The sequence below is a fragment of the Pseudomicrostroma glucosiphilum genome, assembly GCF_003144135.1.
Source record: "Pseudomicrostroma glucosiphilum strain MCA 4718 unplaced genomic scaffold BCV69scaffold_4, whole genome shotgun sequence".
Taxonomy (NCBI): Eukaryota; Fungi; Basidiomycota; class Exobasidiomycetes; order Microstromatales; family Microstromataceae; genus Microstroma; species Microstroma glucosiphilum.
The window spans coordinates 906,437-932,157 of record NW_020289916.1 but is presented as its reverse complement, the minus strand read 5'-3'; the positions used below and the strand labels follow the sequence as shown (position 1 = coordinate 932,157).

The following is a 25,721-nucleotide window of genomic DNA, read 5'->3' as shown; positions in this document are numbered from 1 at the left end:
CCTCTCGCCGCGTGCCAGCTCAGATTTCAGCCACCCGACGACCGACAGGCAGACAGACACAGACACAACAGCGAGTAGCGATGTTTGCATTTGAACACAAGCAGACAATGATGTACAGATGATGGTGATGATGACGAGCGCTTGTGTATCCAGTATTGCGGCTCCTTGCTCTGTCTCCTCAGCTGCTTTGGTTCTTGATGATGCTTTCCACTTCTCTCCTCGGCTTCAGCCACGTCAAAAACGAAGGGAACTGCGAGCTAGACCCTCCTCCCCAAATCCTCTCTCTCACACTCGTATTCCCAGCCGTAGTCCCCACACTCTCATCTCCGTCTCCTACTTCTTCGCCATCCCCTCCATCCTCTTCTTCCTCTAGTTGTGCCCGCTTCTTCTCGATCAGATAGTTGCAGAAAGCAATTAGGTGCGCGTATCGCTGCAGGTAGTTGGTCCAGACCGTAGTGAGGTGTCTGCGCTTCGTGCTTCCCGGCTCGGCATTCTCGGCCCTCATCTTCGAGTCGTAGATGGCCTTGCGCAAATTCTGTACAGCCTCCATGCGATCGATGGCAGAGTCGACCAATCGTTTGGCGAGCTTGCCGTGAGAGAGAACTCCGACAAGCTGCAGGATGGAGCGGTACTCTCCTTGCAGCCATAGCTCGTCTTCTCTATTGTCCAAGAAGTCTTTCGCTCCGTCCATCCGAGGGCCACCGGTGATGCTAGCGGCCAAGTCTTCGTCATTGTTGGACAAAGCGATGCTAGCTCCCATGTCTGCGTTCAGCAGTTCTTCTCCGTAATGGTGAACCGTGCTGATCAAGCTAGCAATGACCATGCCCGTGGTCGTTCGGCCTCGACCCATCTGACAATTGAAGGCAGTGATCGAGTGCCCTCCGTGGCCGCCGTTGTCGTCCTTGAGCGCCTTGAGAACCCGCTGCTCGATTTCACTGAAGACGGCAGGCACAGGGGCCTGTTCGTCAGTCACAGCCACACGCGCGTAGTCGACGCGATAACCCTCGCGCTGCACCAGCTCGTAGACCTCGCGAGGCGTGAGAACGTCTCCAGGCTTGATCGACTCCCATACGGGGATGATGTCGAATTTACCAGGCTCAATCTCCACTTCGTCGTGCAGCAGGATCCGCCCGTCGCGCGATGCCGCTTCCTGGAGGACGTCATTCTTGAGGGCAATCTCTTGCCTCTCCACCGTCTCTGTGGTGATACCCGTTGCCTCGAGGTTCGTCAGCGGCTGATCAGCTAGACGGAGAACATGAGGTCGGCCTCGAACGTAGCACACCGGCTCTTCGCGGAGCGACGTCCAGTACACGGACGTCTTGTTCGTCGCATCGCCATTGTTGAGACAGCCCATCTTGTTCAGACCGCGGCGCAGACCATCAATCGAAGGCATGCCCGAGCCATAAGTCGTCTGGTCTGAAGCCGTCACTTCTCCGTCTTCAGTCGAGGGAGCGATGAGAAGCGGCACAGATCGCAGATTGGGAATCCCTTCGATCTGCGACAGGCTGACTTTGGCGATACCACTGAAGAAGTCAGACTTGAGCATAGTGTACGCCGTGAGGATAGAGCCATGACGGTTCGCAACGACTTCGTTGACCTCGTCGTCCAACGCCATTCCATCCGCAGCCTCTATCCGCTGCAATGGAGTAATCAGGGCCATGCTGACCTTGTCGAACTCCTTGCTGATCGTGCTCAGCACCGGCTGGCGACGTACAAATGACTCAAAGGTCGGCATGTCATCAATAGTATCGGGTGTAGTAGCATTGAGATACGCCTGGAAGACGATCAGAGAGTAGTATCTCTTTAGTGCTTGACACCCTGCCGAGATCTTTGCCTTTCGTTGAGGGCTCTCAGGGTCTTCGATCTCCTCCGCAGCCAGTCGAGACTCCTCGATCGAGTCCCTGAGGTTGATGATGGAGCCTGCCCTGTCCACGGCATCATCGACGGTCTCTTTGACTTGCAGACCATAAGGTGTCACGCGGAGCAGACTGTTGATGAGATGGTAGCTCAGGCGAGGTCTACTCTGTGGAGCTTCCTCTGCCTGCTCGTCATCGCCGTCAAGCTCGGCAAGACGCGAAGTCTGAGATTCCGATGGGCCGCTGCTGTGTTTGTGGAGCCACTGCGAGATGAGAAGAACGATGACCGATGCCAGCGTACTTCTTCCTCGTCCGAGCTGACAGTTGATGACAATCGAGCTCAAATTGCCTTGAGCTCTCAGTACCGTCTCCAGAATCGACCCAACGTCTTCGAGATCAGCCGACTTCTCTGCTGTTAAAGGAATGCGGCGGAACATCAGCTCTGCAGAGCCAGCACTGCCATGGCCCGCGTCGTGTGGGGCGTCTTCCGCAGACGACGGGCCCAGCGGGATCGTGCCACTTTCGATCTCGCCTGCTACAGTCGCCATTACGTCTTGCAACGTCTGCACATCATCGGCCTGAACTTCAGCCCAGACAGGGTATACAGTGCCATTCTCATCCTCCGAGTGCAGCAGCAGACGACCATCGTTCTGCTCCAGCTCATTGATCACGTCTTGCTTGAGACGTGCTTCCACCATCTGGAGTCTTGTCCACGAGATACCTCCGTAGGCTTTGATATTCCTCAACGATAGAGTTGAGTCTCGCAAGACGTATGGCTTGCCGGAGACGAAGAGGATGGGCTCTTCTCGCAAGTTGATCCAGCCGACCTTCTTGACCTCCTTGTCCGCATCTGCCTGCTCAGAGTGTCCTAGCTGCTCGCCAATGGACCTCAGCACATTTCGGATGCCGTTCACCGAAGGCTGACCAGTGGCCCAGATGGACGTATTGGGTACTCTCCGTAGATTGATGGCGCCTGGGACATCCATGACCCCAAAGTGGGGTTGCTGGGCTCTTTGCGCCTGCCAGATATCTTCCTTGAGCAAGGTACCTGGCCGAAGCACGATACCCGCCCGCGTACTGACATGGTGCTGTGCGAACTCATCCCCTGCCGTCATCTGGTCTTTGCCGGTGGGGAGTCCGATTGCCGAACGTGACGAGTGGGACGGAGCTGAGGTCAGCTGGCTCAGGTCATGCACGGGATCGAAAAGGTACAGCTGTCTTCCTTTGCTACGTATCCGCTTGACAGTGTTCCAAACCTCGGACCTCTTCTTGAGCCAATCTGCAAAGCTATGCTCGAAGATGGCGCTCTGAGACCCAGAGACGTAGGACGCAAAGGCACAGAGGAAAAAGTATTTTTCAAGGGCCCGCACTGCCTTGTCTAGCTGAAGAGCTGCTACTCGAGAACGAGCATTGTTGGACTCCGACCCTGCCAGTGCATAGCTCGCACGATTGAGCAGGATCTCTTCTCTCAAGTTCGTGAGATGGGCAGCCGAGTCGATCGCGACATCGACGACGACCTTGTCGTCGAGGCCTTCATCTAGGATACCGCACAGAGCGCGCACGATATTGAGATCACCGACCAACGCCCGCCTGAGAGGATCGAGTAGACCAGGGCTCCCCAGAAGTAAATCAACAGGAGCAGTAGAGCCGGCAGTGCCAAGCAGCTTGACAAGTCGCAAGAGAGCCTGCGCTTGAACTTGCTTCTCATATGTAGCCCGCAAGCGCTTGGCCATCGATGCATTCGCTTTGTTGTCGACGTTGCGACGCACCGCATCAGGTCTCGGGGAAGCAGTCATCTCGGCCAAGGAGGCCCCTCCGCCTTCAGTGAGGTCAAAGGGGTCGGGCTTGCCCAGCAGAATGAGCTGACGCCGGCGCACAATCTGCGCTGCTACCATGGCGAAGGTGGTACGAGTGAAACCTGCGCCACAGTTCGCGACTACACAAGTGCGCAGGGGGTCCAGGTTGCGCAAGATGCGAGTATATGCGTCGAGATAATTGTGCTCAATGGGCTGGTCCTGTCCGATTGGTACTCTGTGGTAATCAACACGCCATCCTTGCGATCTGAGGTCATCAAATACCTCCTTGATAGTTTTGACGCTCTCCTCATCTACAGCGATCCAGGTCGGCTTCAGAGAAGGACCCTCGCTCTCCATATATCCACCTTCCTCCTCGTGGCACATAATGAGACCTCCGAACCTGCTTGCCTCTCTGATCACATCCGCCTTCAGGCGAGTCTCGATAGCCTGCAGATTTTCAGCTCTTGATGATAGCGAGAAAGAGCTGGCAGGGTTACTGTGCTCGCGCAAGACGAAAGGGCGCGCGCCAATGTACAAGACAGGCTCGTCTCTAGTACAGAACCATACAGCTTGCCTTGGCTCCTGCTGAGGTGCATGGTATCCTTGAGGACCGAGATTGGGCGAGCGAGCGGGAGGAGTCGAGTTCGAAGATCTCCGTCCGCCCAGAGCATCATTATCGTAGCTGTGTGGCCCTCCCGGGCTCAGAGTGCCAGAGACATGCCTGCTTCCCGATTTGTGCGGCTTCAACGGAGGGGAGATAAAGGAAGGCCGTGGCGATGAGGAAGCCAGGGTAGCTTCTGAGTGAGAGGCAGAGCGCGTCCACTGCCTGGATGCCGTTCCGTTGCTCGGAGTGAACATTGGGTTGAGGGGCGTGACCTCTAACACGGTCAAGATCGTCTTGATGCCGGTGATTGTTGGTTGAGCCACGCCGTACACTTCGGTAGGAGTGTCAGCTTTGCGAAAGCATGGAGCGCCTTGGAGCGAAAGGTCAAGGCTCGCGGGTTGGACTGAAAGCAAGGGAGAGATACACTGTGTTAGCTTCTCCGATGGTGTGACCAAGCTAGTGGTAGCATGCATTCACTCACCTCTGGTGCCCTGGAACTGGTCCGTCTTGAGCACGAGGCCTCTGGTCAGAACGCTACCCTGCCTTCCCCGCACTACGGTCGTCTCTCTCGCCTTTGCTGACCATAGCGTGGTATATGAGCTCAGCTTTGCCTTGACATCCTTCAGAGCTGCGAGGTCGTCCTGAACCTGGGAGTGCCCATCCGCACCGCCGAAGCGCACGTGGGGAGGCTGAGAGGGAGGGGAGGGAGCCGGGGGGAGCTGAACGTCGTGAGGCGGCTCTTGCAGGGCGGCATGTATTGATGACCTCTGGGGGTCGTCTGATGCCATCACTCGTACGATGGGGGCTTGAACAAGGCGATATGGATCGAGAAGAAGGAGTGATCGTCGTCGTTATCGCTTCCCTTGAGTGCCAAAGTGTTGCTCTCTCTCCCGGCGCTGCTGCTTTCCGCCCCTTGGTGCTTCCGCGGCGTGCCGCTTCCGCTTCCGCTCCTGTCGCCCATCAACGCGAGAATAGAAGCACCGCGAGGAGGTGAGCCGCCTGAACCATACCATACCAATGCAATGATGCGGGGGTGATCGGTACCGAGTCGGGCCACTGTCTCACCTTCCTCATATCTTGACGTGTCGCCAATATTGCTGCTGCCAAGTCAGAGCTTCACTGCGATGCCGCTCAAGAAGGGCAAGCCGCCCAAGGGTAAAGGCAGACACAAGCCATCAAAGCCAAAGAAACCAGAGCCGGTCAAGCTCTCCTCGTCTGGCAGACCGATCAAGAAGCCTCGATGGGGGAGCAGCTCTGACGATGGTGGATACAGCTCCGGCTCTTCCATCTCAGGAGGATCCCTCCATGGCTCTGACTCGGAGGCGAGCTTGGGCTCATGGGATACCACTGATCAGGTCAGTGCATTTGCGCAACCCGTATACCAAGCTGGACAGGAGTTCGAGATTGATGCGGTCCTCAGATGGCGGAGACACCCGAGGAAAGGATACCTCCAGTACCGGACGGCATGGACCAATTTCCCTATCTGTGAGTAGCATCTGCAGAAGCTGCAGAGAGTGCGACCTCGGGGCGCTGACTGACTTGATGCTGCACATACTGCATCCACTCAGATGATACCACCTGGGAGCCAGAACAGATGTTCGATGACCGCAAGATCATCAGTCGCTTTTGGAAGAGGCAAGGTGGACGTCCAGATGATGTTCCACCTCCCCCTCCGAGCGACGATGAAGGTCCCGTACTCGATCCGGGAGAGGAGACAGAATCCCTCAAGCTCAACAAGGGCGCCATTGGCAGACAAGCTCGAAAGAAGCTCAGAAGAGAATACCGGAGAGACAAGGTGCAGCTCAGAAGGCATTGGCAGACTGTCGGTACCAAGGGCGCTGGCGCAGAATCGGATTCAGAGAGCTCAAGCGATCTGTCGTCTGCCTCTTCAATGATTCCGAGGAGAAAGACGCGCTTGGCTATATCGGATGATGAAGACGACGTCCCGAAGATCAAAAGGGCCAATGCCCTTCCGAGAGCTGAGAGTAAAGCACGGGTACCGGCAGCTAGCAGCGACATAGAGGACGACGAAGACGCACACCAGGTCAACAGCACTCTCTTTGTGACACCGTCCAGGAATACCCAGAACGCGGCTATAGCTGGCCGGGCGTCCACAGCTCAGAAAGGCAAACGCCCTGCTCCGTCTTCCTCGACACTGACGAGTGACAGTGGCAGTAGCGACAGCGACAGCGACGCTGTCACGGCGGGTCCCTCATGTTTGGCTGAACTGCAATCAGTGACTGCGCAATCATCAAATCTGTCATCGGCACTGCAAGCCGGGACTTCTGCGGTGTCTCAATCCGTCGGTGCAACGCCTCCACAGAAGCCGCCATTAGCTACTCCAGCTACATCTTCCTCTTCCTCCGCAGCAGTAGCAGCAGCAAGGAAGAAGGACAGGCCGTTAGCAGCTGCCTCGCTGCAACGTGTGAAGAATCAGATCAAGTCCAAGCCGAGCCTAGGGCAAGATAAAGCCTCTACTACCGTCCGCGGCCCCCCGACGCCAATTAGGCCTACGGCAGACCAGACCAGCGGTAGTACAAGCGCCACTGAGGCAGCTACTGCAACGAGAGCAAGTGTGGAATTGACTGCGAGCAAAGCACCCGAAATTCCACTCGCAACGAACAAGGATACCACTGCTGCATCAATCGGACCTACGACACATCTCAAAGCGCCACCGACCACCTCAAGTGGCAGTCTGCTGGATCTCATTGCCGGTCCCGTCAACGCACGATCTGCAAGCGCACAAACTCCCTCCGCTGGACCAGCGAAGAGCTCAGGTGCCTCTGGAGCAACGCCAACAGATGCAGCCGTGACAAAGGGCTCGTTTCGAGGAGCGCACAAGAACCTCAGCAGAATCGGGCTGCTGCCTGATGCCCCGCCACCTGTGCTGGCTAAGCGGGGGCAAGCTGCGCTCCGGGGCAGGGGAGGCATAAACGCAACTCCTGCGAGGGCGGACGGATTCGTTCCACCATCGCCCGCTGTGGCTGCTGCGAAGGCTGTAGCCCCGAGTGTTGCGACTGCAGATAAAGATGTAGCGACTGGAGTTAGCGGCGTGGCTGCAGCTGCTCCCAGCATCGGCCAGACGGCTCCCTCGGTCGCAGACACAAGTGCCCTTCCTCAAAGCGCTACTGGAGCCTCGGCTGCCCCAAGCATTGAACAGGGTGTTTCGACGGCTGCAAATGCACCTGTCTCTTTTGCTGACGAGGCTGAGGACTTTGCAGACTTGTCGGTCGCCCCTCAAGCGCCACCGAACAAAGATTGTACTGCAGGAAACAGAGGAGACGCATCACCTGCCAGGCCAAGCGCTTTGCCCAAAACGCCTACCGGTCCCCGCGCAGATTCGGGTGCGGAGGGGAGCAAATCGAGCTCGGCGAGGGCCACCGGATCCAATGCTGCTCCACTCGGGCAACCGGTACCGAGCCCGACCTGGCGCAATCGGACGTCTCAGTTTGGACAACCTCCACCGTGGCAGCGCGATTCGTGGTTGGAGCGACCAAAGTGGTGGGGCCAGAGTCACTACGCGAGTACGTGGTACGCTGCCCTTCAGCAGAGGTGGGATCGCCAATCGCGCCGCTCGCCCCCTGTGCAAGGGAGTGGGGGCCGGCACTGGGAGATGCGACAGCGCGAAGCAGCACCCCACGAGCCCAATGACTCTCCACCGGCTCAACCCCCACCGCCACCTTCCTCTGCCTCCTCCCCTTCTGCTTCTGCTCCTGCTACGCAATCACGCCCATCTCAAGTGCAAGATCCACGGAAGGCGAAGCTCATCGCTTCCAATTCAAGCGCCGGGCATGAGCCAGGTGGCGGCGGCAACACAAGTCCCAGGTCGCCTCGGACTTTTACAGAGCGAAACGGCAGTGCCAGCGGGACTGCCTCGCCGCAGCAGCCGGCTCCGTCCGGCGCAGTGAACAGTGTTGGGGCAGGTGGCACTGCATCTGATGATGCTCATGGGAGGGAGGAAACCCGGCCTCGTGCACCACAATGGATGGAGACGTGGGCGAAAAAGAGCGGCGCGGAATTGGTCCCTCCGGCTCCTTTGCGTCCGCCGTCCAGACCTCCTTGGGAGGATCAGACGCGGAGAGCTTATGCTAGACTTCCTTGGTAAGGGCAGGAGGAGGAAGAGAAAAGAGTAGAAGCAATCCGCATTCTGAGTGTGTGTGTGAGAGAGAGAGAGGACAAAGGCGTGTACATTGTAATACTATTTCTCATTGATACCTTTTCGGACCTTGGAGCCTAGGTGTGTGTACAAATGACTGCATGTGTGTGAATGAGCGAAGGTGCAATAGTGCGATCAGGGGATGAGGTGGGGCAAAGTGGGGCAGCACGGTCAGATTTGTCTAGTCTATTCAGGCAGAAAGTTGGAAGAGTGTGCGAAATAGGAATTAAAAGGTAAAATATCTTTGGTATGTAGACGAAACACGTGCTAAACTGCAATAGCTGTCTAACATGATTGAGAAACACTGTGACAAAATCAGAGGACCAAAGCATGACGCACTTCCCCCTCCCTCACTCTATCTACTGCACTTGACCCCTAATCTATCTGTAGCTCTTGACCAGTTACCAATTACGACTTGACAATCTCGTCTTCAGCCCTCACGCGGGCCTCTCCAGTAACGTGCAAAGGTGGCTCATCGGTGACGCAATTTTGCTTATCGTTGAGCTTGTAGTCGTTGAGTAGAAGACCCAGAACGATGGGAACAGCCGACAGGGCAATTGCGACGGTGAGGAGGGTGTGGAAGTAACCATTCCAGGCTTCGATGAGCGCTGTACGCTCAGGTGTACCCAGAGGGTAGCTGATAATCTCAACCAAGGGCTGGGCGTAAAGGTTGGCCTGTACCTCGGCGGTGGCTCCGGGTAGGTAGCGGGCGATGAGAGTGGGCAGACGCTGGGCCTGGATAGTACCCAGAAGAGCTGTACCGCAGGCACCACCGATCTCAGTAAGGAGAAGCACAAAGGCAGTGACCATTGCGACGTCCTGGTGAGGTACAGAGACCTGAGCTGCAACCTGAAGAGTGACTCCGAGGAAACCACCTCCCATACCCTGAAGAATCTGACCCATGACCAGTTGTGCCGTTGTGGCATTTGCGGTTCGGAAGGCGATCATGATGCCCAGACCGATCATACGGATGCAAGCTCCAGCCACGAGGGACCACTTGTACTGACGAGTCCAAAGGTTAATGAAACCAACCATGATTCCAAAGAAGGTCAGGCAAAGAGACTGAGCGTTGGAAAAGTAGGTGGCATCACCCGAAGTCCAGCCCTTGAGGATCTGAACGTAAGAGAAGGAGGAAGTCCAAGCGAGGTAGAAGCTGAAGAAGTCGAAGAATCCAATGAAGGCGGGGATAATGACATTCTTGTTGAGGATGTAGCGGCGTCGGATGACGGGCTTGGGTGCCACGAGCCACTCCCAGAAGCCGATGCTGACGATCAGAACACCACCCACGACAAACATAGCGATGATGTAGTCGGTGTTCCATCCGTTGGGAGCGTAGGTGTAGAGCGTGAGAGGGAGCAAGATCAAGATGAATCCTGCGGCGATGAGGAAGAGACCTCCGAGGTCAATGTCGTCAACAAAGGCCTTGAGTCCTCGGAAGAAGGTCATCTGCGTGTAAGGGTGGGCGGGAGCACGGCCTGCCTTCTTGACCTGACGTTGGCTTGAAGCCAGGGCGAAGATGATGGGACTGATGGCAATGGGGAAGACGATGCAGAAGATTCCAGGGCCCCATCGCCAAGTTGGCGAGTTGAAGAGCGCGCCGTAGAGACCTTGAACGAAGCGTCCGCTAACGGCGAAGTTCATGAGGTATGGCCACGAGAGCAGACCAATGGCAGCACCACGCCATTTGGTGGACACGGCATCGGCGATGATGATCTGCAGCATGATCTGTGTACCGGTGTTGCCGACGGCGTAGAAGAAGACTCCTGCGGCCAGAGTGGAAAAGTTTTGGCAGGCGGCCATGAGGATGAAACCGAGCACGTAGAAGACGAGCGAGACTGCGAAGCCCTCGGCTCGTCCGAAGACATCGGCAATCTTGGCAACTGGGAACTTGAGGACGGCAATGACAACTTGCTGCAAGACACCCAGTGTGGGGTAGAGGACGAAGTTGTTGGTCGCCTGGGCACCAGCGTAAAGCGTTGCGTATGTAGTACCGTTATCGAGACCGCAGAAGTACGTAGTGAGGAAGATACTGCGAGGTGGGGAAGAGGGATCAAAAGCGGGGAGCGGATCAGAGAAGAGATCATACTATGGGAGGACTTGGCTCAGAGATGCACTCACCCAAGGTAAGCGACCCAAAGCTTCCAGCCAATCAAGGCCCTGGCGGCCTCGATGGTCACGATACCGACTTGCTTCTCCTCGGCGAGCTTCTCCTCGTCGAACAGCTTGCCATCGGCGGAGTGGTCGTCCCCAGCGGAGGGGGACTCGTGTTGCTTGACGTCGTGTGTGGTAGAGGACATGGTTGCGCACGGCAGGGAGGCGTGGCTAGATGATGAGGAGGGGGAGAAAGGGTATAGGATATGGATGACCGAGCGGCTGATGTCGGACGGGAAGGGCTGCTGAGTGCCGGCTTCTTATAGAAAATCTATGGCTACCTCGCTATCAGATTTGCGGGCGAGAAAAGTTTCGGCCGGTGCGTGTAAAGAGCCGAGCGGGAAGTGTTTGAGGTATGCTTGCATGGACTTGGCGACGCCACTGGTCCTGACGGTCGGCTTGAAGGACGTCTTGACCGGAGAGGTCACACAAGATGCTTTCTCTGCTGGTATGGGACCAAAGGGCAGAGGATCCCAGACGGGCAATGCGAACAAGGGACGGGAAGGCAAGGAGCAGAGTTCGAGGTCCGTGGCTGCGACTCCGCTTCGATCCCCGAAACGTCTTGTCGGCAAGACTGCTCTGGTGCCTGGTCCTCTGCCCATCTGATATCCTCGATTAGTCCACCCGGCAAGGCGCAAAATCTACTGGCGCCTTTTTTTTCGTTTCTTCTTCGCCCGCGCGGATTCTGCCGGAAGAGCGACACTGATGCAGTGACACCAGCACCACACCCCCAACGTCGCCTTGGCGCAGAAGATCCAGCATAGAGCAATGGCAGGAGCGACCAGGCCCTCGCAGCTCATTTGGTACATGGCGCTCGCATCGCCGTGCCGATGTTGACAGGGGGATCGCTGCACCGCGGCACGTTTCAAGTGCTTGTGATCCACGAGCCATAGCAATGGATGGTCTTCGGCCGGGTCACCGACTGGGCCCTTGCGTCGAGGTCGATTGCGAGCTGGTATACAGCTCGCTTGCCCTTCAAGCCATGTTTGACCACTTGCGCCACCACTCGAGCCTCTAACTGCACCAGCTCCCTGTGCCTTGACAGATCCCGATTCCCGCCGCTCAGACGGTGATCGAGACCGAGGTGGCTGGGGTACAGGCATGTACCGTACGTTCGTGAGTGCTTCGATCGGTACATCCGACATACGCGCTCTTCTCAGCTACCCGCGTTAAGTAGATTTTTCCCGCGGCCTTTCCGAGCACTGTATTTGCGCCCGTCAGACTGAGGGCTTGCATTGCGACTTCTCGACACCATCGCATCGTTCCCGAGGCAGTGGCGACACTAGTGCGAAGCCAAAGCCAAGACTCTGACGGAAGTTTAGCCGCACAGTGCGTAAAGACGATGGTGAATGAGTCTGCATGCGTGCTTTTCTAGTCATGCTGCCCATCGTCTGCCCCTCGGCGAGCGTCTAATGGTGATTGTGTGAGTTCACACAGCACCCTCACACCAGCCTTCGACTCGACTTCGAGTCTAGAAGAGGCTACTTGTTAGAGGCTCTGACACCTTTGGCCTGTCTGTGCGTCCGCTACCAACCTCTCTTCGTCCTTGACTTCTGGCCCGGCTCATCGTTTGATCACTGAGTTCTTCAACGCGGGCGCAAGTCAAGTCTGCCCGCGCATAACATGTGCTACATCATCGTGTAGCTCGGTGATCCTCCCTGGAGTCTGCAACTGACGTTTAGACGGCGAGCTTCCTACTATCGATTCTGCCGTGATACGGTCTGTACAGTCAAAATTATCTCCGGGCCCAGAGGTGCGCGCGGCGCCCAAAGGTCGTTCCGTCTCCACTCGATTGACAATCCTTCTATCCGTGTCCGTCCAAAGCTCAACCTTTCCTCTGACACATATCATAGCCACCGCACCTCTACTCTCCATCCTCATCTCCGTATTCTCATCTCATGATGTCCGCCACCACCAACCTCGTGACCATCGAGTCGCCCGAGCAATTCACCTCGGTGATGAGCGCAGATCTAAACCGCGTCAGTCTGCTAAACTTTTGGGCGCCTTGGGCTGAGCCATGCGAGCAGATGAATGGCGTAGTCAAGGAGCTGGCGGCAAAGTATCCTAAAATTCTGTGCCTGAATGTGAGTATCTTGACAGCTTCTGGTACGACGCTACCAGCGGCCCATGGCTGTTGTGAAGTCGGCGCAGGATACTCAGGCTTACCTTCTCCTCGCCTCCTGGTCTCCGTGCTAGATTGAGGCTGAGTCGCAACCAGACGTCTCTGAGTCCTTCGATGTCGACTCTGTTCCCACCTTTGTCCTCCTTCGCGGTCATACACTTCTATCTCGCGTGACAGGAGCCAACGCTTCCGCTCTTGCCTCAGCTGTAGCCTCGCATGCTGCCGGTCCCTCTTCCTCATCCGCCGGCAACGGACCCTCCTCCTCCACCTCCTCTGCACCTCGAGCAGCCCCATCCACCTACCCTGGCGCAGTAGAGGGAAGCATTGATGCTCACTCTCTCCACCAACCGCCTGAGAGCGAGACGGAGGAGGAGCTATTTGAGAGGTGTAAGCAGATCATGAAGAGCAACAAGGTCATGCTTTTCATGAAGGGCAACCCGGATCAGCCAAAGTGTGGCTTCTCACAAAAGACGGTGGCTCTATTGAAGCAGGAGGGAGTCGGATTTGGCACGTTTGACATTTTGCAGGATGAGGCAGTCAGGCAGGGTGAGTCGGCGCTATAGGCTGCTTTAGGGCTTGTGAGACCGCCTAATTGCTGACGGCTGTAATCTGCTCTTCCTTCCTTTCCTCTGCAGGTATGAAGAAGCTCAATGATTGGCCGACATTCCCTCAGATCTTTGTGCAGGGAGAGCTGATCGGCGGGTTGGACATTCTCAAAGAGCAGATTGAGACAGGCGAGTTCAAGGAGTTGCTTCAGGGTCCAGGTGCATAAATAGCAATGACTTGATAGATGAGCTGGTGGCTTGGGACGCTGCCAGCTCTTACTTGTATACCGAATGCCTGTATGATGCTCGCTCCAACCGAACGAACGCAAATTACAGGGGCACTTTCCTCAACAGGTACACCGCGGGCCTCAGTCCCATCTCTACCACTCTAGCCCCGCCCATCTCATCAGCCTGCTTCGAGCCCTGCGCATTCACTTCACTTCGTTCTCCTTCTCCCTCTCCCTCTCCCTCTCCCTCATTCAGCACGAGCCTCTCGAGCTTCATCATCCATCTGTGATGACCGCGCCTCCTGATCACCCCTTCCACCTCTATCAAGGCTCTCTGCAACGTCTTGTGTTCTAGCGTGACAGCTATAGCACAATGGTATGGCTTGAGGGTGCGTAGACAGGCCTGTAGGAAGTGCGCATAGAGAGAGGCAAGGACGCCGTGCGAGAGCTCGCGACGACCCCAGGGAAGGTCCACTACAATGCCGTCGAGCAAGCCCGCTCCTCCAGTTGACTTTTCAATGGCGGGAAGTTCGAGGAAGTGAGCAGCGCCCGCTTCGTCCTTCAAGTCGAGGTGCTCATATCGCACCTCGATGCCGTCTCGTGCTAGCCCTTGTTTCCAACCACTAGCGCGACTGACGCGTCGAGCGGCAGCGATGTTCTCTTCCTCGACGTCGCTGCCGAAGATGGTGGCTCGTAAGCCGCGCTCGCGGAGAAGTGCGCAGAGTTCAATGGCAATGGCGCCTGTGCCTACACAGGGCTCCCAGATCTTGAGCTGCTGAGCCACTCCTGCAGTTGGGGAGACGGGGAGAGGGAGGAGCGATGCGAGCGTGTAGGCTCGGTAGCGCGCAAGGGCCGTCGATCCTTCAGATCCACTTTCCTCCTTCGTCTCGGCAACACTGGGCCGATGTGACATCTGTTGGGTGAGCGGCCCATCGGGTAGCTTGATCATGAACAAGACGGAACCAGGCGGATTGGAGTTCCAGGCTTTGCCGTACGTAGATTTCTCCTCACCCTCTCTCATCACCGGTCCCATCTTCTCAGCATTCAGCCACGGCGCAAAGGAGCAAACGACGTCTAGATCGCACTCCTTGAGCGAGACTGGGTGCGGAGGGTGGTCGTCCACCGTAAGGGCTCCATTGAGCGTCGCCCAGACGTGCTCGCCGACGTGGCGACAGATGTCGGAGCTCACGAGCGTGGGCAACTTGTACACCGAGCGCTCCACGGTCGCGCGGAAGGTCCACCGCTCGTTGTCCTTGGACAGGCTACCCGAGGCGATGGCGTGCTTCCTCCAGACTTGAAGAGCTGCATCGATCTTTGCCGCACTCTCAGTCCAGACTTTCTGCAGAAAGGCGAGGAGACGAGCTTCGGAGGCCACTTGTCCATCCGGGGTCCGCTCCACGGGCTCTGTTGTCCTTGCCTCCTCTGTTGCAGCTTTGTCAGAAGCAGCAGCAACAGCGCCCTTCTTCGCTCTCGCTTTTGCCTTCTGGTTCACTCTGCTCTGCTTCCGAGTGCCCAGTGTCTGCCTGTCTTCCAAGAGCTGGTTCAGTGAATCTTCTGGAATAGTCTCGCTGGCAATCAGGACGTATTTGCCACTGACAAAGGGCAGGTCTGGAAGCTGCCAGACAGCCTGCGCGAGCTCTTGAGGAACGATCAAGTGGCCAGTGTGCACCGCCGTCTTGATGGGCGGAGTAAAGGATGTCATCGTTCCCCTCAAACGGGTCTGCAGATCTCGCAAGGTGAAATCTTCAAGACCCCTGAAGGTCTCCAAGACTAGTGAAACTCCGTCTAGAGCTTCCGAGAACGGTGAGGAGGCGCCTACGATCCCAGGCAGAGGAGCTCGCTTCAGAAGCGGAGCAAAGGTGGGGGGAGGCCAGACATCTGCAGGTGCAAGATCTATCGCTGATGTGCCATTGGACAAGGCTGCTATCTCGTCCCTTGAATGTCGAGCGATCTCGCTCTCGACTCCGTCATGTGAGACCTCAGTGGCTGCTTGGCCTTCATGGCACACCTGATCTACCTGCGAACCCAGAGCCTCCATTTCGCTGACAAGCTTGAGTCTCGGCGGCCGTATCACCTCGCCCCTCTCTCTCGCTTCCTGCGCTTTCTTCAGTGCATCCGGCGATCTCCAGCCCTCTCTCGCCCACCAAGGCATCTCATCTTCAAAGGACCAATCGTCTGTCTCGTACCGGATGGCATGCAGATAGATGAAAAGTGCTTCTGCTGGTGGATCTGGTAGAAGAGGCAAGAAGCACTCCTCACAGTAACCACCCTCATTGTCGTCTGCCGTCGAGCTGACGAAGCCTTGAGCTGGAGCAGCATTGACTCCGCTCACGCTATTGCCTTCTTTCCACCCATTCTCCTGATTCCACTCTGCAAAGCGCACTTCATCCTTCAGACGGCTCCAATCCTCCCCTTCGTCTTTGCTGTTCTTGAGCGCCTCGATGATAGATGCGCACTCACGCGTCGATGCAAGGTACTTGATGGCGCTGGCGTAAGCATGTGCGGCCACTTGCTGGGCATTGTTTGTATTGTGATTGCCTGCGACTTCGCTCGTCGATGGGACGGGGATGTCTTTGAGGGAGCCAGCTGGGTATTCTTGCCAGATGGGATGCGCATAGATCGGGTCATTTGGAATAACGTGGCCTAGCAATTGAGCATGGACCCGAATCTGGTGCGTCCTTCCAGTGATAGGCCGGCAAAAAAGGACGGACGTATCCGTCTCGCTGTCGTACGAGAGCCTGTTGAAGATCGTCTTGGCCACACGGCCTAGAGGGTGGACGATGACCACACCAGTCTGACGATCTAGTGACAGCAAAGGCTCCTCACAAACCGTCTCGGCTTCAGGGAAACAGCCTTTGACTCTGCATATGTAGGCCTTGCGAACCCTCCCCGACTCAAAGTCGGCCGCGAGCTCCTTTGCAGCTGCGGTGGTGGTCGAAGCTACCATGATACCAGATGTGAGCCTATCAAGGCGATTGGCAGTGAAGACTTTCTCAATACCGTGATCTGACTTGATCAATTCAAGCAGCGTATGCCGCAGGTACCTTCCCGCCGGATGCACTGGAACGCTTCCTGGCTTCACTACTACCACCCTGCCCTGTTCGTCGTTCTGGTAAAGGATTCTGACTGGGTCGCTCGTAATCGGTGGCTCGTGCTTGTGTGCGGTGTGAGTTATGACATCGCCATTACGAACGATATATCCCGGCAGTACCTTTTCCCCGTTGATCTTCAGCAAGCCTTTGTGTATTGCCCATGTGTAATAGTGTTTCGTCCGATCCCTGAATTCCTCGACAAGGACATCAAGAATTCTCCGATTGTACCACCGCATCTTCGCATTGGTCGTGAAAGTATGCCAGTATGCCGGCTCGCGGCGCAGGACATCATCTCGCGATGGTCTCGACGGACCAGCCGCCGCAGATGAAGAAGAGGAAGAAGAAGACATCTGAGCCGTGACAGTTGACGGGACAAGCGCTCAGGAAGAAGCGCTACCGTCAGTACGAGTTGCTGCAATGCTTCGGAAAGGGAAAGCTGCATTTTTGGCGGAGCATCGACCGCGCGGGCCACTTCTTCGCATTCGACTCCTTCCCAGGACGCCGCCATAGCCGCCTACATGCACTAGACTACTCATCCTCAGCATCCTCGGTATCACGATCACACTATACCCTACCTCTTCTGACCTCTGTTGCTTGCCTCACCATGCCGACACACGGCAAGGAGGCCAAGAAGGTCAAGAGCTGGCTCGCTCACGCCGACGATGGGCAGGAAGACCCCTACGACTCAGACGCAGACGAGATGGCGCCTTCTCACTCTCGAGGTGACGCTCAAACAAGAGGCCTCCCCGACCCGAACGATGATTGGGAAGATTTTGTGGAGCAAGCAAGAAAGAGAGCCCTGCTATCAAGTGCAAGGGTCAGGGAAGAGACGTGGACGGAGATCACGGAAGTCGTTACAGGTGAGCGCATACAGGCAGCCAGGGGAATATCTGACCCATTGACGCTCACAGATTTGCCATTTTACGCTGTGCTACTCACAACAGCAAATGACGAGGGAGAAGACTGTTTCGCGCCTACGTCTGCGCAGAGGGGCGATCTCGTCCGCCTAGCATTGCAGACACAGCCGCGCTATAGTGATCGTCCTTCACGCCTACTAGTGCTACAAACGCTCTCGCTCATTCTCCGGCAAGATGAAGCTGCCATGCCAGAAGGCTCCCAGCCCGCCACCTCACTCGCTGTCAAGACTGCAGTTGCTCTGCTTCACAAGGAGACCGAACGCGTGTGCAGAGTGGGTCCAGCAGGCAACTACGCGACTGCGCTCAGTCTCAGAATATCGCTCTTTGCTTTCATCTGCTGCGTCTTCTCAGTATGCGCTAGAGTGAAGGGCACCGCATCGCCTGTGTGGGGACCTCTCGTGCAGATGACAGCGCTGTCTTTCGACGCCATAGCTGGCGAAGAGGAGACTCAGAAGAGGAAACCTGGTACAAGGAATGCTCTCGTGTTGGCGAGGAGGACCATTCGGCAAGTGAGTAGTGGAGAGTATATGTGCCAGTCTGAGATCTTCGCAATTGACAATCCAGTCGCTCCCTCTCACAGGCTCACGAAGTCATTCCGGCCATCATTGAGACCATTACGTCTGCCCCAGCTTCTGCATCGTCTCTCCGCATGACTCCCTTGCTTGGTCTGGTCTGCGACGTCGCTCTTCGCCTACGGGCGGGTTCTGAACAGAAAAAGGGCGCTCAAGACGGCGTAGGCAGGAGCTACCTACGCTCCAACCGAGAGAAGATACTCGGTTTCTACAATACTCATGTGCTGCCCTCGAAGCAAGCTGTCCCAGCCCACATCTGTCTCGCCCTTCGGGATTTCATCGGCGAGGAAGTGACAGAAGATGATGTCGTCACAAAGATCCGGCCGACTATGGAGAAGCTGCTCATAAGATCGCCAGAAGTCTCGTTGCCCATCGAATCTCACTTCTTCGAATGCTACGCAGGAGATGTCGGCCCTCACTTCCAAGCACTTCTACCTGGTATTATCTCGTCATCAAAGTCTTCGGTAGCGACCACTCGAGCAAAGGCCGTATCCGTCGTTGGGACGCTGGCGTCACGATCGCGGTCAGCTGGGCCCAATAAGGCTGTTGCCGACGAGCTGCTTGCCTTGATCAAGTCTGGCAAGACGAGCTCAGCTGACCAGCGAGCAGCTCTGTACGAGATGCTCGCTGTCCTTCCGTCGATGGATTCGGAGCAGAGCCTTTCGGTGGCAGAAACGATCGCTGGCTTACTGACGAAGGAGGCAACGAGCGAAGTCACTTTGAGGCAAGCTCTGGCTGCCTTGCTGAAGTACTTGGGCGCCGCTCTGTCCAGCACAGCAGAGGCTCCAGCTGCAAAATTGCAGACGATAGGCCAGGCTTTGAGCAAAGAGATGCAGAATAGCAAGGTCCCCATCAGAAAGCTTGCTTGTGCCTCCATTGGAGAAGCAGTGTGGAGCTGGGAGGCAAGTGGAGGTCAGAGCGCTGCAGCATTGGCTGATGCAATGCTGCCTGCATTCGAGCTCAATCTGAAGAACGCTAGTACCAATACTTTGACAAGTCCAGCAGGACCTCTCGAGGGCTATGTTGCGGTTGCTTTGGTAGAAGGGCCTCTCTTCGGCTCGTCGAAAGTGCAGACTCTGGTCTCACAGAATGCTACGCTGCAGGCTCTCCTTGCTAGCGACCCGAAGCCATCCTTCCTACTCTCCGACAAAGTGCATCGCAAGTTCAGCTCCGAGGAGGAAGAACTCTGGCTGGCCAGAGCGCTGCAAAGCTGTGTCCTGCGGAGATATACTCAGATCGAGAAAGATCAGGCTGCCGCAACTGCAATCTCTCACGCTTTTGCTCAAGTTGGCCTACTTAGCCGGAATCACAAGATTGGGCGGGAGATCCAATCGGTAGTTGCAGCATGCGCTCGTGCCCAGCCTCTCTTCACGAGCAGCCTTGTACAGACAGCCGTCTTGGGCTGGGCAGAAGGGTCGGCGGGCGTTAGTGTAATCACTAACGACGATGAGCTCCCACGCGATATGAGCAAGCCTATCAAAAACCTACTGATGGCAGCGGTGACACTAGAAGAGACTGCCGATCCTTCAGTAAAAGCCTCAGTCCTTGAGCGCTTGCTCATCTGCGCCCATCTTCCTCAGCTCAAAGATACCAGAAGAACAACCTTCGAGCTCCTCTGCAAGCAGGCAAAGGTGCAGGCGCGAGCTGCAATCGAGGCTTCTCTCCCCGATCTGCTCCGGACATGTCGAACGGCATTGTCGAATGCGAAGCTCCAACCTGCGGCTCTGGCGAGTCTGTCGACGCTCAGCACTCTTGCCCCCGAGTCAGCCATTGCAGAACTCGTGGGTGATGTCGAGTCCCTCGTTCGACCCGATCAGCTTCGTACAGTTACTTCCGACGATCTGGGCATCCTCGCCACGCCGGCCGACACGACATACATCGATGTACTAGCAGATGGGAAAGATTCGACCGCCAATGTCGACAAGAATCGAAAGGACGCAAAGATAGAGCAATGGGAGGCCGAGCTGCGAGCCGATCTGGCCAAGAAGAAAGCCGCTCAGACCAAGACCCTCACCAAGGAGGAAAAAGCAAAGGTTGACGCTCAGCTCAAGGTCGAGGCATCAAGGAGAGCTGAAGTCGCGTTGCTGCAGACCGATCTGAAGACAGCCATGCAGATCATCGACTCTCTGGTCGTCGCTCGCTCAGAAGAGCTCGACTCCTACCTTCCTTCACTTGTCCGTCTTGTGAGAGAGGTGCTAGAATGTCCTCAAGCCCGTCAACTTGCCGAACAACAAGTTTTGTCTGCCTTTACAGCGCTTTGCTCATGTTCCTCGCCGCGTTTGGCAGAGTACAAGCTGTTCTTGAGGATCGTCCTGCTGCGGACCATCTCTGATGACCTCGTCTCGGAGGATTTCACAATGGAGTCTCTGCGTGACCAGACGCTACGGATTCTATACCGCCTGCGATCTTTGTCCGAGCAAGAGCCTCTTGACCTGGCTTCACTTGCAGTCATCATGCCATTCCTCACCCTCGTCATCTCTCGAGGTGGAATCGAGGTTAGCGCACAAGACGATCCCGATGGCGTATTGGAGCAGATGCAATTGGCCATGGATGTCATTGACTTCCATGCTGGTTCCTGTGAAGACGTTCGCTTCCCTCGTGGGGAGATGATCCACGATCTGGTCACCATCGTTGCTAAGCACTCCAAGCTGGCCCGCGATGCTGTGGGAGTTTTGCGGTCTTTGGGAGAAGCAATGAAGGACTCAGCTCTTCCGGCTGAGATCGACTCTCTGCTGAAGCATGTCCTCGCACAGGAGACGTATGTGAGATTGGGGGCTCTACAGGCTATTCAGTCGCTCGACTTGACCGAACTGGATTACAGCCCCGAGCTTTGGCTCGCTTGCCACGATCCCAACGACTCCGAAAACGCTCGATTGGCCTTCAAGGCTTGGGAGGAGAACGGCCTGGATCTGCCTCCTGTCGGACTCTCTGCTTCCCTCCTGCCATACCTGGAAGACAGTCGAGCCTACGTCCGCCGAGCCGCTGGTCGCGCATTTGCAGGTGGTGTTGCTGCGCACCCTGAAACTCTGGTCGAGGTTTTGCAAGACCTGTACAGCTTGTACAGAAAGCGAAATGAGGTGCTTGTGCCAGAGTACGATCAATTCGGCATGATCATCGAGAGCACGCGGAACCGACAGGATCCCTGGCATATTCGCTCTGCCATTGCTCAAACCTTCAGCGACCTTGCGGAGCTACTTCAGCCCACCGATCTCGAGCCTTTCTTCGAGTTCCTCATCAAGGACGAAGCTCTGGGAGACCGAGAAGACGCTGTTCGCCAATACATGCTTGATGCCGGGTCTTCAGTCGTCGATCTACACGGCAAGGAGAGGCTGAGCGCTCTCATTCAGCGCTTTGAGTCTTTCCTCGCATCGCCACCTCCTCCAAGTGAGGCTCTGGACGGTGTGCTCGAGGCTGTGGTGATCCTGCTAGGTCGATTGGCCCGTCACCTGGCGTCCGATGACAAGCGTATCTCCTCCATTGTGGAGCGTCTCCTCGATGCTCTGAAGACTCCATCCGAAATGGTGCAAATCGCAGTCGCTGACTGTCTGCCCGCTCTAGTCCCCGCCATCAAGGACGACGTGCCTCGTCTCGTCGAGAGACTGTTCAATGAGCTGCTTCTAGGCGCCAAGTATGCCGAGCGCCGTGGAGCTGCCTATGGTCTGGCAGGTATGATCAAAGGCCGTGGTATCTCTGCTATTGCCGAGTTCAGGGTCATGCCCCGTCTGGCCCAAGCCGTCGAGGACAAGAGCAGCGTAAACGCGCGACAGAGTGGTGTGGAATGCTACGGTATCCTGGCTGCTACCCTCCGGCGTCTCTTCGAGCCCTACATCATCGAAGGAGGTGTCATCCCTCAGCTGGTCACAGCATTCGGTGATACTAAAGCTGAAGTGAGAGAGGCAACTGAAGAGACTGCAAAGGTCATCATGCAGCACGTGTCCGCCTACTGCGCCAAGCTGATGATGCCCACCCTGCTAGAAGGGCTGGAGGAGAAGCAATGGCGAACCAAGAAGGGCGCGATCGAACTGCTGGGTGCTTACTCGTCTGCAGCGCCCAACCAGCTGGCTGCCGCTCTGCCCACTGTCATCCCGAGGCTGTCTGGTGTCCTATCGGATGCCCATCCCCAGGTGAGGGCTGCTGGTAACCGCTCACTCAAGCAATTTGGTATGGTCATGAAGAACCCAGAGGTCAAGACCATGGTGCCAACACTTCTTGCAGCACTGGTCGATCCAACTTCAAAGACGGCTCCTGCGCTTCACAAGCTCCTCTCTCAGACCTTTGCTCATTACCTCGATGCTCCGTCATTGGCTCTGGTCGTGCCCATCGTCGATCGTGGTCTCCGAGACCGATCTGCTCAAGTTCAGAGAGATGGTGCCAAGATTACTGGTAATCTGGCAAGTCTGACGGATGCAAAGGACTTAAGAGGTCACTTGGCCCGACTCATGCCGCTCATTCGCAATGTCCTTGTTTCTCCTGTGCCTGAGACACGAGCAGAGGCTGCCCGCGCTTTGGGTGTGCTGGTTGAGCGTCTTGGTGAGGTGCAATTCCCGGACTTGGTGCCCTCGCTCATGGCGCAGCTGCGTGGCGCGAACGTTACTGGTGTCGATCGTCAAGGTGCTGCACAGGGTCTGTCGGAAGTGCTCGCCGCGCTTGGTATGGACCGATTGGAAGCTCTGCTGCCTTCCGTCTTGGACGCTACTTCCAGCCCGCTGGCTCATGTTCGAGAGGGTGGTATCGCCTTGCTCATCTATCTGCCAGGCACCTTCGGTACGGTCCGATTCGGTCCATACGTCAGTCGAATCGTTACCCCTATCCTCAATGGTCTCGCCGACACTAGCGACAGTGTTCGTGACATGTCCATGAGGGCGGGTCGAATGATCATCGGAAGCTTCTCCACCGCTGCTGTTGATCTGCTGCTGCCAGAGCTGGAGGCCGGTATGTTCGACGATACTCCTCGTATCAGGGTATCTAGCTTGCAGCTCTGCTCTGAGCTGCTCTTCAGGCTCAGTGGTATCTCGGGCAAAAACACACTCGAGGGCGATGATGCCGATGCTGAAGGCGGTGCTGCTCCTGAGGAAAGCATTGTGGTCAGTAACTCGGTGCAAGCAAGACTTAAGCATGCTCTCGGCGAGGAGAGGTTCAGCAGGACGATGGCTACAGTCTTCTGCTTGCGTCAGGACCCCGCCTTCAATGTACGAGACGCTGCTGCTAGCACTTGGAAGGCGATCATTGTCAACACTGCCAAGACCATTCGTGAGCTTCTTACGATGATCATCGATCTGGTCATTCGCGCCCTAAGCACGGACGGAGAGGATCAGAGAGAGATTGCCTCTCGCACACTCGGAGAGCTTACGAGGAAGCTTGGTGGGTCAGTCCTCGAGTCCATCGTACCACTGCTGCAGGAACGTGGAACCGATGCTGGCTCCTCTGCATCTGTGCGAGCTGGTGTCATGTTGGCTGTTGAGAGCTTGCTAGAAAATGCCACAGATGTGCAGCTGGAGGACCATCAAGATGCGCTCATTGGCGCTGTCCGACACGGGCTGGTGGACCGTTCACCGGTCGTGCGTCAAGCTGCTGCGTCTGCATTCGACGCTCTGCAAGATTCGGTCGGTCAGAAGGCCATTGAAGCTATCATCCCTACTCTGCTTGGTGCACTGCAACACAGAGGTGACAGTGGCGCAGACGAGTCTCTGGCAGATACTTCTCTCGCTGCTCTACGAGAAGTCATGAAGAACAAGGCAGACGTGGTCTTCCCTGCTTCTCTACCTACACTTCTGGTGCAGCCTATTTCCGCTTTCAACGCTCGAGCACTGGGAGACTTGGTTGGCGTCGCCGGCAATGCCATCAACCGCAAAGTGGGCACCATCCTCAGCGCTCTCTCGCTCGCTCTGGAAAAAGAAGACGATGAAGAGGTGCTGGAGGCCATCAATGAGTCTATCGAGAACGTTCTGACTGCTGTGAGATCCTTCGAGGCTCTCCATCAGCTCATGATGTTCCTCCTCGGGTGGGCTGGAGATGTCGAGAAAGATCGTCGCAAGATTCTGCACGCTTGCCGCTTCTACACCACCTTTGCCACGAATCTGGCAGAGCGCGGTGGTGGGCGTGCTATGGAAGACTACAATGCGGATTGGCTGAGGCGTCTGGTGTCACTGCTCGACAACCGTGATTCTGTCATTGTGGATGCAGCCTTGCCAGCTCTTGCGGCTTGCGTTGAGACGATGGAAGATCCTGAAGAGCTCGTCGTCTCCCTTCGTCACGCCCTGTCGAGCTTGCCCGGCGAGGTAGCCGGCCTAGCAAAGAAGGAAGGGTTCGGCAGCTGCTCTGCCGTCTTCTTGGCGGGTCTGATGAGCGGAACGGGAGAGCAGAAGGAGCAAGCTGCCATCGGTCTGGGTATCCTGGTGGAGAAGGCCGATCCCGTCGCCATCAAGCCGTTCGTGACTACTGGTCTCGCTGGCCCACTCATCCGAGCCTGCGGAGAGCGACATGCAGCCGCTGTCAAGGCTGCAATCCTATCGACGCTCGACATCTGCCTCAAGAGGATTCCTCAGCATCTCAAGCCTTTCTACCCTCAGCTTTCGCGATCTTTCCTCAAGGCTGTCAGTGACCCCACTGGACTTGCTGTGCGGAACCAGGCTGGTCTTGCTCTTGGAACCTTGTCGACCATCCCGGGCACTCGTCTCGATCTCAATGCCCTGTTGACCAGCTCTCGATCTGGTTTGAGCAGCGAGCCTTCCTCGAGTGACTATCCAGACGGCTCGGCTCTTGCTCTTTCGCACATTCTGCTGAAGAGCGAGCCTGGCAATGCTCAGGTGCATGCCGTCAAGGACGACATCGTTGATCTCATCGACTCTGCCTTTGCAGGCAGTGAGGAGGAGCGTTTCAAGATTGCCATCGGAGAGGTTCTTTCGGGACTAGCGTTGCATGATGCAGCTGCAGCTCAGTCGCTGGTGGAGAAGAGGGTGCTGCCGACGGCTACTGACCCTCAGCTGGCGAGCTTGTGCTTGACCAGCTTGATGGAGAACGCTGCCGATATTGCGTATGGCTTTGGCCATTCTTCGAAGATGGCGCAGCTGGTGTCGGAGTTCATCTTTGCTGGACCCACCATCTCGAGGCCGGCGAGGGAGAGTCGGGAGCTGATGAGGAGCAGATCGCCGTGGGCTGCGGACGATGACGTGATTGCCATCTTGTCCAAATGAGTGGGCGGTGTAGGAGCAAGAGCAATGTGACGCCTAGAGTGAGAAGGGCGTGGCGAGAATTCTATAGCAATTGTACTTCTTCGGTGCCTGAGTCATGGGCGCGCGCGGTGTTGGATGGACCATGACCCTTTGCTCTGGCGTTGTGTTTGCCATGCGGACGCAACTAGACACTCACCTCGCTTTTCTCTCATCCCGCGGCTCACCTCAGCCGGCCCGGCTGCCTCGGACGATTGACCGTTGATCCCCTGTGCCTTCCTTCCCCTCATCGTGCTCCTCATCCCATCTCCCTTTCCCTACTTCCTCCTCTCGACATCCTCTTCACCTGCAATCACTACCTCGACACTCTACTCTCCCTCAGAGGCATTCCGCCTCCGCCATGGCCACCCAGCAGGCTTTCCAAGCCGCAGTCGGTCTGCCCGGTGCAGAGGCACTGGGTGGGGACAACCTCTGGCTCACCCCTCCCATCGATGAGTCCTCCCATCAACCTCAC

The 25,721-nt window shown here is 56.5% G+C and overlaps 6 protein-coding genes across 6 annotated transcripts; 3 read left to right on the top strand and 3 right to left on the bottom strand.

Annotated features, from left to right (window-relative positions):
- Positions 1-70: 70 nt before the first annotated feature.
- On the bottom strand, positions 71-5,113 carry BCV69DRAFT_281942 (hypothetical protein). Its single transcript, XM_025492171.1, has 2 exons — positions 4,738-5,113; positions 71-4,659 (listed from the first exon to the last, which is right to left on the bottom strand). The coding sequence occupies exons 1-2, from the start codon at positions 5,042-5,044 to the stop codon at positions 179-181; spliced, it is 4,788 nt and encodes a 1,595-aa protein (XP_025349192.1). The 5' UTR covers positions 5,045-5,113; the 3' UTR covers positions 71-178.
- A 150-nt stretch (positions 5,114-5,263) lies between these two features.
- BCV69DRAFT_311724 (hypothetical protein) lies at positions 5,264-8,481 on the top strand. The gene is made up of 2 exons (XM_025494878.1): positions 5,264-5,741; positions 5,825-8,481. The coding sequence occupies exons 1-2, from the start codon at positions 5,381-5,383 to the stop codon at positions 8,359-8,361; spliced, it is 2,898 nt and encodes a 965-aa protein (XP_025349191.1). The 5' UTR covers positions 5,264-5,380; the 3' UTR covers positions 8,362-8,481.
- Positions 8,482-8,820: 339 nt separating this feature from the next.
- On the bottom strand, positions 8,821-10,709 carry BCV69DRAFT_247459 (putative siderophore iron transporter mirC; the record flags this gene model as incomplete). The annotated part of the gene is made up of 2 exons (XM_025490250.1): positions 8,821-10,441; positions 10,531-10,709. The coding sequence occupies 2 exons, from the start codon at positions 10,707-10,709 to the stop codon at positions 8,821-8,823; spliced, it is 1,800 nt and encodes a 599-aa protein (XP_025349190.1).
- A 1,716-nt stretch (positions 10,710-12,425) lies between these two features.
- Positions 12,426-13,877, top strand: BCV69DRAFT_311722 (glutaredoxin). Its single transcript, XM_025494877.1, has 3 exons — positions 12,426-12,647; positions 12,760-13,231; positions 13,321-13,877. Exons 1-3 carry the CDS (start codon positions 12,462-12,464, stop codon positions 13,455-13,457), a joined length of 795 nt encoding a protein of 264 aa, XP_025349189.1. The 5' UTR covers positions 12,426-12,461; the 3' UTR covers positions 13,458-13,877.
- Positions 13,561-16,899, bottom strand: BCV69DRAFT_293224 (pseudouridine synthase; the record flags this gene model as incomplete). The annotated part of the gene is made up of 1 exon (XM_025493831.1): positions 13,561-16,899. One exon carries the CDS (start codon positions 16,897-16,899, stop codon positions 13,561-13,563), a length of 3,339 nt encoding a protein of 1,112 aa, XP_025349188.1.
- Positions 16,900-17,058: 159 nt separating this feature from the next.
- On the top strand, positions 17,059-25,359 carry BCV69DRAFT_258196 (ARM repeat-containing protein). The gene is made up of 3 exons (XM_025490640.1): positions 17,059-17,409; positions 17,494-17,975; positions 18,047-25,359. The coding sequence occupies exons 1-3, from the start codon at positions 17,154-17,156 to the stop codon at positions 25,229-25,231; spliced, it is 7,923 nt and encodes a 2,640-aa protein (XP_025349187.1). The 5' UTR covers positions 17,059-17,153; the 3' UTR covers positions 25,232-25,359.
- The last annotated feature ends 362 nt before the right edge of the window (positions 25,360-25,721 follow it).